At 34.7% G+C, this 11023-nt stretch overlaps 1 protein-coding gene across 1 annotated transcript; it reads left to right on the top strand.

The window, feature by feature from the left end:
- LOC109229278 (GDSL esterase/lipase At5g33370-like) lies at positions 6350 to 11023 on the top strand. Its single transcript, XM_019394665.1, has 5 exons — positions 6350 to 6744; positions 8111 to 8238; positions 8849 to 9091; positions 9985 to 10237; positions 10578 to 11023. The coding sequence occupies exons 1-5, from the start codon at positions 6492 to 6494 to the stop codon at positions 10808 to 10810; spliced, it is 1110 nt and encodes a 369-aa protein (XP_019250210.1). The 5' UTR covers positions 6350 to 6491; the 3' UTR covers positions 10811 to 11023.

The following is an 11023-nucleotide window of genomic DNA, read 5'->3' as shown; positions in this document are numbered from 1 at the left end:
CAAGTGTAGCAATAACCCTTTAATAAACCTTCTTATAATAACCAGTGAGGCCGAGGAATCCTCTTAACTCTTTGATATTTGTAGGTAGGGGCCAAGTAACCATTGCTGAAATTTTGCTAGGATCTGTACTGACACCTTGACCATTGATAATGTGACCAAGGTACTCTACTTGTGGTTGGGCAAAGTCACATTTAGATCTCTTGGCAAACAATTCATGTTGCCTCAACAAGTCTAAGACAATCTGCAAGTGTTTCAAGTGTTCATCCAATGATAAACTGTAGACCAGTATATCGTCAAAAAAGACTAAGATAAACCTCCTTAGATAGGCCCCAAAAACTTGATGCATCAAGGATTGAAAGGTGGCTGGTGCATTTGTTAAGCCAAATGGCATAACCCTGAATTGCCATAGTCCATGATGTGTTCGAAAAGCAGTCTTGTGCTCATCTTCTGACTTCATTCTCACTTGATGATAGCCAGACCTAAGGTCTATCTTAGAGAAAACTTTGGCTCCTTTCAACTCGTCTAACAAGTCCTCTACCATAGGAATAGGGTACTTATTCTTGATTGTTAAAGAGTTTAACCTTCTGTAATCCACACATAGTCTCCAAGAGGAATCCTTCTTCTTTACTAACAATGCAGGTGATGCAAAAGTAGACTGACTAGGTACCACTGTCTGAGCTTGTAGCATATCCCCAACCATTTGTTCAATAGCATTCTTCTGATCATAGGAATATCTATAGGGCCTCAAGCTGAAGGGTTGTGCTTCTGGAATTAAAGAGATGGCATGATCACAGTCCCTAGGTGGGGCAGTCCTTTAGGTTCTTCAAAAACATCAACATATTTGTCTAACAATGCTGAAACTGCTGGTGGTAAGTCCCCTTTTTCCTGAGTACAGATAGGGGAGTTGAGAACATACACCTCAGCTATGCAATGGCAAGCCTTCTTAATCAACATTTTGATCATCTCTTCATTGTCGATGGTTATCAATTCCTTGACTTCTTGCTGCCCTTTTTGAGTAATGAACCTGCCTTCTTTTAAAAATGATAAACTTAGTGGTTTGGTGTTAAGGACAACTAGAGCAAAATGATCAATCCAGTCCATACCTAGTACCAAATCACACCCACCAATTTGCAGAATTCTCATATCAAAACAGAACAACTCTTCTTGCATCTTCCACAGAAATGCAGGGCAATAACTATCAGAATACAAGATATCTCCATTTGCCACAACTACTTTCATGGACCTACCACACGGAATCTTCTGTAACTTCATTATCTTCACCACTTGAGGGTTCAAGAAACTATGTGTGGATCCACTATCCACTAATATAATGATAGGTGTTTTCTTCACATATCCAGTAATTTTCAAGGTTGAGGGTGAACTAGTTAACCCCACAACAACACACACAGAGCGTGTTGCTTGTTCCTCCTCAAGTATTTCTTCCCTGGCTTCCTCAAATACATCCTCTTCTTTCGGAGGGTGCATCTGCACCTCCTCCACAACTTCAGTTCCCTCCATCATGTGTAGATTTTTAGGCTTGCATTGATGACCAGGAAAATATTTGTCATGGCATTTGAAGCACAAATTTTGTTGCTTCAATGCTTCAAGGGTGGAATTTGGTTTGAAGGGAGCTTGACCTCTTTGGGTAGGATAAGTGAGTCTGAGAGGGTTGGTTACAGGTTGCTTAGTGACTGTAGGAGCAGGAAGCTGTTTAGTAGTAGGATAAGTGAGTTGAGGGTAAGGTTTGGGGGAGGCAGGATAAGTTTTAGGAGTGATGAGTTTGGCTAAGGCTTGAAAGGATTCTTCGTAGAGCTTTGCAGTTTCAAAAGCATCCATAAGAGAGGCAGGATTAGCAAGGATAACTAATGGTTTTAGTTCAGGTCGGAGGCCACTAACAAAACTCGATACAAAATGGGATTCATTCAGTAAGGGGTTAATAATCAACATATAGCTCATAAGTTCCTCAAATTTCTCCTGAAACTGATCCACACTGGTAAGTTGCTGAATTTTGTTGAACTCAACGACGATGTTCATGGGTCTCATCTTTCCGAACCTTCGATAAATCTCAGCACAAAACATGGACCATGAAATCTGACTCCGCCGGCTAGTAAGCTAGCTATCGAACCAAACATCAGCTTTATCTTTCATGTGAATGGTGATATAATCCAATTTCTCCGACTCTTGAATGTTATAAATACGAAAGAATTTCTCGCATTTTCTTAACCACCCCCTCGGATTTGTACCATCAAATTCTGGAAAATTGAGCTTAGCTTTAAGCAAATTACCATTTGACGTGTGTTCTATTGGGTTCACTCCTTGAACTGGTGGTGTTGTTGGGGTGGGTAACAAAGGCGGGTTTGAAGAAAAGCCAGATCTCTGAAAATTGGGAATAGGGTAAGGGTTGGTATAATGTGACGGGGGAGCTGGTGGAAATGTAAAACCACGACCTACGGGTGCCGAACTCGGTGAGAAGAGTGACTGAGTTAACGGTAATGCCGTTGAGGTTAGCATAGGTAAGGTAGAAACAGAGGTACCTGATGTTTGGTCGGTTTCACGAGTAGCCATAGGTGTCTGTGGTTGAGGTGAAGGGGAAACTGAATCTGACCCTCTGTTAACGTCTAAGCTCGCCAGAATGAGTTCCAATTTTTTATTCGTGTCCATTTCCAACCGTCGATTCCTCTCTTGGGTTTCTTGAAGCTGGGAGGAAAACTGAGTTTGTTGAGTTTCAAGAGCTTCGAATCGCTTCGTCGTATCAGCCATAAATGATTGGAGCTGAGTTTTAATTTCATTGACACCCTCTGTTAACCCTAGAATCTCTGGATTTGGAGGCATGGTGACCCAATTTCCGGAGCCCAACCGGCTCTGATACCAATGTAACAAATGCTAAGCTCAATAAGCTCAACTCTGGAAGAACAGAGTATTGGAAGGGAAAGAGAAGAAAATAGAGTGCTAGAGAGAGAGAGAAGTAGAGAAAAGAGGAAAAGAGGGAATATTCATTTAGCATAATCTCTCAGTCTGTTACAGCTCGTACAAATACAGCTAAGAATGCAAATGCTGCTACACGTGTCCTAGACTAAAGAGAACATACAGAAACTTAGATGGACCTAATTGAAATAAAATAAATATCCACTTAAACCATAAACTGGACAAAAGTGTACAGCCTCTAATCTCTAATTAACAACTCAATAACTAACATTTCTAATATCATCTTCATTCGTTACACTTTTTTTTTAAATCTTCTCCTTCGGGTGCTACGACCAGATGAATAGATCTGAATTCATGATTAACATGAGAGAAACTCTATCACAAAAAAGTATGAGGTCTTCTCTATTTCAATAGTACTAAACTTCATCATATTTTTTATAATTTTTTTTTAGAGAAGAATTTTTAAAGACCGTTCAAGGAAAAAAAAAAAAAAAGAGAGAGAAGAAATGGAGCTCTTTGTATTTCCTTGCAAAAGAGAAAGAGTAGAAGGGTGTGTTTTGTATCAAGGAAAATATTTCTTTAATTTTTCCATGTTTAGTTGATCTAGATATTTTAAAAAATATTTTTTGGATGAACTCATTTTTTTCTAATTGAAAAGAGATAAAACATTTCCAAAACTCTTTCTTAAACCTTCCTCACCCTATTCCCACAGTCCTCCATCTCTACCCCACCTCCACCCCCCAACATCGCCATCTAGACTCTGACCTACCACCCTCCTCTGCCTTTACCCATTTCGTCTCATATCTAAATTATATATTTTTAAAAAATATTTTTTGTTACCTAAACAAACATCAAAAAACAAGTAAGAAAACCGCTAATTTTCCAAAAAAAAAAAATCATTTTGAAAAATATTTTTATTCGTACCAAACACAACTAAAATGGCCAAATTCTTTTGAAGCAGTAGTGTTAAAGCAAGACGAAAGCACATGGGAATTGAAAGAAGCGGTGTTCGGTGAAAAAGAAAAATTACTCCCTACTTGTAAGTGTAGTTGATTAACTGTATTTGAAGCTCTCTTCCAAATGAAGCCATTAATGCCTTTGAAAATTATCACTAACTTCCAATTACTTATCTTCTAAGAGGTTAGGAATAATTTAATAGACTGTAACCGTCTTTGTTACATCACCTCTTGCATCATCTTCTTCTTCCAATGACTTGAACTACAAATAGAAAACCTTGCAATGTGCAAGAATGTACACATGGATATGAGTTTTTCATTTTTGTTTTTCTTTAAGGCAATCCATATTCGAGTAGTCATATGACTAATTCGAATGAATATATAAGCTTAGTAGGGAATAAAACATTTCCTATTTATTTTCAAGTCTTAAATTTGAAATTCTCATTAAGAGTAAAGAAATTTCAACAATCGCATCATATTTTTCTGGGGTAGTTTTTTCGTATAATTTCTAAATGTATATTTTCTTCGGTCCAAAATAAGTGATTTTTTGGCCTTTTTTTTTGTGATCCAAAATAAGTGATTTTTCCAGATTTCAAGAATGAATTAATTATTTTTTCCTACATTGCCCTTGGAGTAAATAAAGTTGGAGTATGTGTTATAAGTGTTTATGTGAAGAGATAGTAAAGATTAATATAATCAATGTCATTGCTAATTAATGTTAAGAGGTGAATTTCTTAATATGCGTGAAACAACCAATAAATTACTTATTTTGGACCGGAAGGAGTAATATATATCCTTTAACGCAATAAAGAGAATAAATAAAAAGGCAGGTGAAATTCTTAAACGTTATCTAAAAATTAAAGATAATTGTGATACAACATTAACTTACTTGCGAGAAATATCCTTAATTTCTTAATTGGGTTCCTCGAATTTACTGAATTCTCTTACTCCCTCCGATTCACTTTTACTTGGCATGTATACTAAAAATAGATTTCATTTTTACTTGTCACTTTACACATATCAAAAGAAACAAAAAAAAAATCATGTTATACCCACAATATTTATTACTCATTTCAAATCATTTTTTCAAATCCAATAAATTATGCATCAATTAATATGGATATCATGATAAATTATGCACTTCATTTATTATTTCTTAAGAGGCGTGAAAAGTCAAAACGTGTCAAGTAAAAGTGAACGAAGAGAGTATTTTATTTAGTGAACTTATGTCACCAAAATACGTGGCGCAATGATACGTAATTGCAAATGTGTAAGGAGAATTTGCAGTAGGAGGTATTAAGAAAATTAACTTTGCAATCATAGTCAGTGAGAGAAGAATGTACTAAAGAATGAGTCCCACAACTTTACTACTCCATCACTTCATATGTGGAATAGTAAGGGAGTAATCATGTCTATATATATATATACTCTCATAAATCCTTTGAAGAGTATCACTTTTTTTCTTTAAAGAAGTGAATTACTTATATAAAACTCCTCTAGGATTTCCCATATTAACATAAGATAGTAAATTGAATTAGTCAACTTAAAATTCATCAGCCAAGTCAGTTGATATACAGTTTTAAACATATGTAGTAACGCTAGGAATTCGCAAAATTTTAGAATGTTATACATATAATTCATATAATTATATATATTTGATAAGGCTTAAGTTATATACGCTGGCTGACGTGTAAATATATTGAGAACATCATATCACTTATTATATGATAAATAGAGATAGAGGTATATTTCTTTGATCATCAATGTGTAATTTGATAAAAAAAATAATTGACATAATATACACTGCGATGTATCGCATTTGTAACTTGTCTTCCATCTAAAAAGAACACTCATTATGTGGTCAATAATATATCAACTCTCTAGCCTCTAGCTAGGTTGGCCGCTTTAACTGATTTATACTTTAATTTGAACAATAGATAGCAATTCAACACAAGGCAAACGGCAGAAGTCAAATTTAAAGACCAAAGCAAACGTTTCACACACACACACATATAATACGCTAAAATAGTATTAGATTTGGACTCATAATTTTAAAAATACAGTAAATTTAGTATTGAGAACTTGAAAGTCGAATCCATCAAGTTAAAATAATGGATCTGCCCTCTGATAGCACTCAACTCATCTGAATTGCTTTCAAATTACTAATCTCACTTTTTTATGGATGGGTTGATGTATTCATCTTTTGTTTGCTTGATAGTGTTGAATTATTTCAATATTTTTCCGCTATATAGAAGTTAAATTCAAAAAAAAAAGGAAAAAAAAAGAACTCCTTTGAGTTGAATGATTGAAAATGCATTTAATCACCCCTGCTAAACAACTGTCCACATTGATTATACAATGGGAAGTTGTTGTGATCCTTTTTCTTTACTTGTATTATAGTAACACCAAACATCCAAGGGTGCCATTTTATATAAATGCAACTCTCCTTTCCCAATATACCACACCAAAACAGTTTCCTTAGTTTCTAAAGGAAAAGGAAAACACCACGTAGCTCTAGCTCTTGCTTTCTCTCTTTACTTTCCTTCTCTTGTACTTCTTTTCTCTTCTTTATTATTCTTTTGTTATAACTATTATTCTACCACTTCTTCCATGGCTAATTCTTCCTTGAGTTTCATTCTTAGGGTTATTTTGACCTTATCATTTGCAATATTACAAAATGGGGTAATTAAAGGTGTAGAGGGAAGAGCATTTTTTGTGTTTGGAGATTCATTGGTTGATAATGGAAATAACAATTACTTAGCTACAAGTGCTCGTGCAGATTCCCCTCCTTATGGGGTTGATTATCCCACTCATCGTCCCACTGGCCGATTCTCTAATGGCCTTAATATTCCTGACATTATCAGTTAATATTAATTCCTTTTCTTAATTCTTCATTTTAGTTTATTTTTTACAACTTTGAAACCAGCTTTTGACGTGGCCAAAATCTTAGTACACATTACATTCATGCACAACACTCCTATAGGTTTGATGCATGCATGTAAACATGAATGGCCAGACAAGTATATACTTTTCTTGGCTCTTTCTGTGTGTTGCATTCCATGCCAAAAATTCACCTCATATTGACTCCACTTTATTATAACAAGAAATTAGTTTTCTATAGTTTCTTTAATACGAGTAGAAGCCATTACAACCCTTTAAAATAATTTCTTTTTCCTAATTTTACTACATCATTCGTAATTTTTCGCAGTGGTGGCCGGTGATTAGGAGTGGCAAAATGGTTCAAAGAAAACAGTTAACTACCCATATTATCCACTAAAAAATGGGTTGGATAATGAACTTTTTCAAAATGGGTCAAATATGGATAAGAATCATAGATAACCAATGAGTAACCAATGGATAACCAATGAGTCTAATTTTTACATTTGTAAAGCCTCAAATTGGAGATTCCTCAAGTTAGGGAGACTAAGAATTCTCCCACAAGTGATCATATACAAGAAGTCATGCATAATATGGGTTACTGCCGGTTAACTCGTTTTTTTTCCGTATTAAATATGGATTGGGTCGGATAATTGATCCGTTTTTCACTACCCGTTTTCGACCCGAACCATATCCGACCCGACCCGCCCGTTTACCACTCCTACCGGTGACTGATGAGTTATGTGTGCATGCATGCGGCCATTTTTCTTATTCGCAAGCTGGCACACGCGTGGTGACTGATTGAACAATTAGAAATGTAGAGCTCGTTTGGCCATGAATTTTTTTTCACTTTTTTTCTAAATCAGTCTTTAATTTTCTCCTATTATTGTCAAAATTTTCTATAACAACAATGTTTGTTTCGATATTTTTTTGCTGTATAATATAAAAAATTAGTTTCAAAGAAAACTAACAGAGAGAACATATAATTTAAAAAATTAATTCCAAAAAAAATTTGACTGTTGTAATAAAGTATTACTTATAAAAGATGGTTTGCATAGGAAGATATAAACTGCCGAAAGAAAAGCCTAGCACAAAAAGGAAAAACAGAAGGGGATAATCAGTATACACAGGTGGCACTTTTTAAGGAAGTGGCTCATTCATTTGCATGCATGTAGTGTTCAAAGACAAATCCTATACTCGAATTTTTGTAATAATTTACTAGATTTTGTCCTTTCTTTTCTTGGTAAATATTTATCAGCTACATTTATCTACAATTATCATTCCTTTTATTTTGTTCTTCCTTATGTATGATTTATTAAAATCTGTTTTCTCCTTTTTAATGCAATTATTAGGTGAAAAGCTTGGAATGGAACCTACATTACCATACTTGAGTCCAGAGCTTCAAGGGCAAAAGCTTCTTGTTGGTGCCAACTTTGCCTCTGCTGGGGTTGGAATACTTAATGACACTGGAATTCAATTTGTAAGCTTTATTTAAATTTTAAATTTCCAGTTAAACTATTACTATTCGATAAGTTATTTATAATTTTTACCCTAAAAAGTACTTCAAAATCCAAAATATTTTTATCCTCTTTTTTAATGTATTCCCCACAATTTCATTGCTCCTTATTTTTTATTGGTTGGCGGGCCACAAATCAAACACAGTCATATAAAATGAAACAAACGGAGCCTGTTATTTTTGCTTCACAATCATGATCTCCAAACTTGATCAGTTCTTGCACCCATTTAGAAGTTTATAGTTGTAGATTTAGGTTTCTTTAAGCTTAATTTGTTGATTATAGTTTTCTCTTTATCTTTTTTTAATTGGGAATAAAAATAAAGAATTATTCCAAATAAGTGCCCGTCCAATTGATTAAACCCAAAATAGACCGTGGATGCATAAGTTATGTATATTATGTGAATAACTGTGTATAATCTATGTATACCGCTAGAAAAAGTAAATAGTGAATCCGATCGGCTATTGTGTAAAGATCCCATAAAAAATACGAGTAACACTTTTAGCCTCTTTTTATCTTGGTTTTCTTGTGCACTACATTCTTGTTAAATTATTATTATCTCACCAATTTGATCAGGTAAACATTATAAGGATTGGGCAACAGCTGGAGTATTTTGCAGAATACCAAAAAAGAGTGGCAGCCTTAGTAGGGACTGAAAAGGCAAAGCAACTAGTGAAGGAGGCTCTAGTTTTAATTACACTTGGGGGCAATGATTTTGTCAACAACTATTATTTGGTCCCTTTTTCTTTGAGATCTACCCAATACGCCCTTCCAGATTATGTCACTTTTGTCATCTCTGAGTACAAAAATGTTCTTGCGGTAACAATACTTTATCCTCTTAAAACTATACTCCTATTGATTATTACTGCATAATGTCAAGTATCAACATGCATGTTGTAGGTTAAAAAATTAAGTCATTTTTTGTCACATTGGCTCAATAAAATAGAAAAGATATATAACATCATTTAAGTTAATTTTGACACGCATAATATAGCATTCTCCATAGAATAGAAAAGGTTGTATAAATCTATTTGTGACAAGTTTTGTTAATGTAACGATACACATGGTTCGTCACTAAATCCAGTTTTTACAGTGTTCCGGTAAGAAAGAATTAATTTATTCGATATGAGAAGACTTTGAACCAAAAAATTTGATGTATGCAAGAAAAGAAGAAAAGAAAAATAAGACGATGTTAGTAAATTTAGAGTTTTAATTGGATCTTACAAAAATGTAGAACAAATTTGTATTTTTGTATATACTTTTATGAAAAGGCAACATTTGAGCAAGAGGGAATGGAAAATGGAATAGAGAGGTCATAATCTATGGCATTTAGAGTATGTGGGCAAAAGAAAATAAAAAGGTAAGAGGATTCAGTAGTTGAACTAGTGCAGACCTACTTAAGATGGAAAATAAATCTTGCATGTGATTATTGAAATGCAATAGCTAGCTCATACTAGTACTTTTTGTCAACTGATTAAACTTAAGGAAACATTATTGTACAATTCTTAGCTGTGCCCTCATATTTCAAGTCATTTTATGTAGCACATCATAAAGACAATGTCATTTCACTCCCCCCCCCCACCCCCTCACCTCACCCCACCCCACCCCACCCCACCCTACACTCATTTGATTGACACTACAACATGAATTTCTTATATTTTATCATTAATTTTTAAGTTATATACACTGACAATTCTAATTTTATCATATAGAAACTTTACGGCTTAGGAGCTCGTAGAGTTATCGTGACAGGGACAGGGCCACTAGGTTGTGTGCCGGCGGAATTAGCCCAACGAAGCCAGGATGGAAACTGTGCTGCTGAATTGCAGGAAGCAGCATCATTGTTCAATCCACAACTAGTTGAGATGCTTAATGGCCTCAACAATGAGATAGGGAGCCATGTTTTCATTGCAGCAAACACAAATCAAATGCACTTGGACTTCGTTACTAATCCTCAAGCTTTTGGTACATTAAAATTAATTTAAGCCCTTTCTAATTGATTACCTAGCTACTTACTTTTGTCATGTTTAGCATAACTAGTTTAATGCTAAGTCGGACTTTTCCTAGGCTTTAATTAATGTCCCACATTTTTGGTCCTCTCTAACATCTGGTACTCTTATTATGGTTCTTAATTATAGGGGGAGGTGATATAATTTTCCTGAGGAACTTCTTCCAATATGAAAAATGAGAGGGTTTAACTTTTATACACCGACCGACAGAGTATAAAATAGACTAATTGTGTAAGAATATTAGTTAATTATACATCTATACTTTACTAACATTGACTATTAATGTTATGGGGCAGGATTTGTGACATCAAAGGTGGCATGCTGTGGACAAGGACCATATAATGGGATAGGGCTGTGCACACCATTGTCAAATCTGTGTCCAAACAGAGATGAATATGCATTTTGGGATCCATTTCATCCCTCAGAAAAGGCTAATAGAATCATTGTTCAACAAATCTTGACTGGGACTACTGCCTACATGCACCCAATGAACCTTAGCACAATCATGGTTATGGATTCCAAGGCTTAATAAATTCTAGAATTCGCTTATTTCTCTACTCTCTTTTTTGTTTAGATTTTCAATGGAAATGTTATTTGTTTAGTTGAAGCAGTTAATGTACGTGTCTTCCAAGTGGAGCAAGAATCGTTTTAGTTGAGTTCCTTCTTTTTAACAATAAGATGGAAACTGTGTCAAATGTAAGTGCTTTTGAGTTGATCAAATCTGATAGCTTGTATTCCTGCA

Source organism: Nicotiana attenuata, chromosome 7 (genome assembly GCF_001879085.1).
Source record: "Nicotiana attenuata strain UT chromosome 7, NIATTr2, whole genome shotgun sequence".
NCBI classification, from domain to species: domain Eukaryota; kingdom Viridiplantae; phylum Streptophyta; class Magnoliopsida; order Solanales; family Solanaceae; genus Nicotiana; species Nicotiana attenuata.
This window is presented reverse-complemented; position numbering and strand designations above follow the sequence as displayed.

Coding starts and splice junctions, on each gene's coding strand:
- LOC109229278 (XM_019394665.1), top strand. CDS start 6,492: ATGGCTAATTCTTCCTTGAGTTTCATTCTTAGGGTTATTTTGACCTTA. Junction 6,745..8,110: donor TAATATTCCTGACATTATCA/GTTAATATTAAT, acceptor TGCAATTATTAG/GTGAAAAGCTTGGAATGGAA. Junction 9,092..9,984: donor AGTACAAAAATGTTCTTGCG/GTAACAATACTT, acceptor TTTATCATATAG/AAACTTTACGGCTTAGGAGC.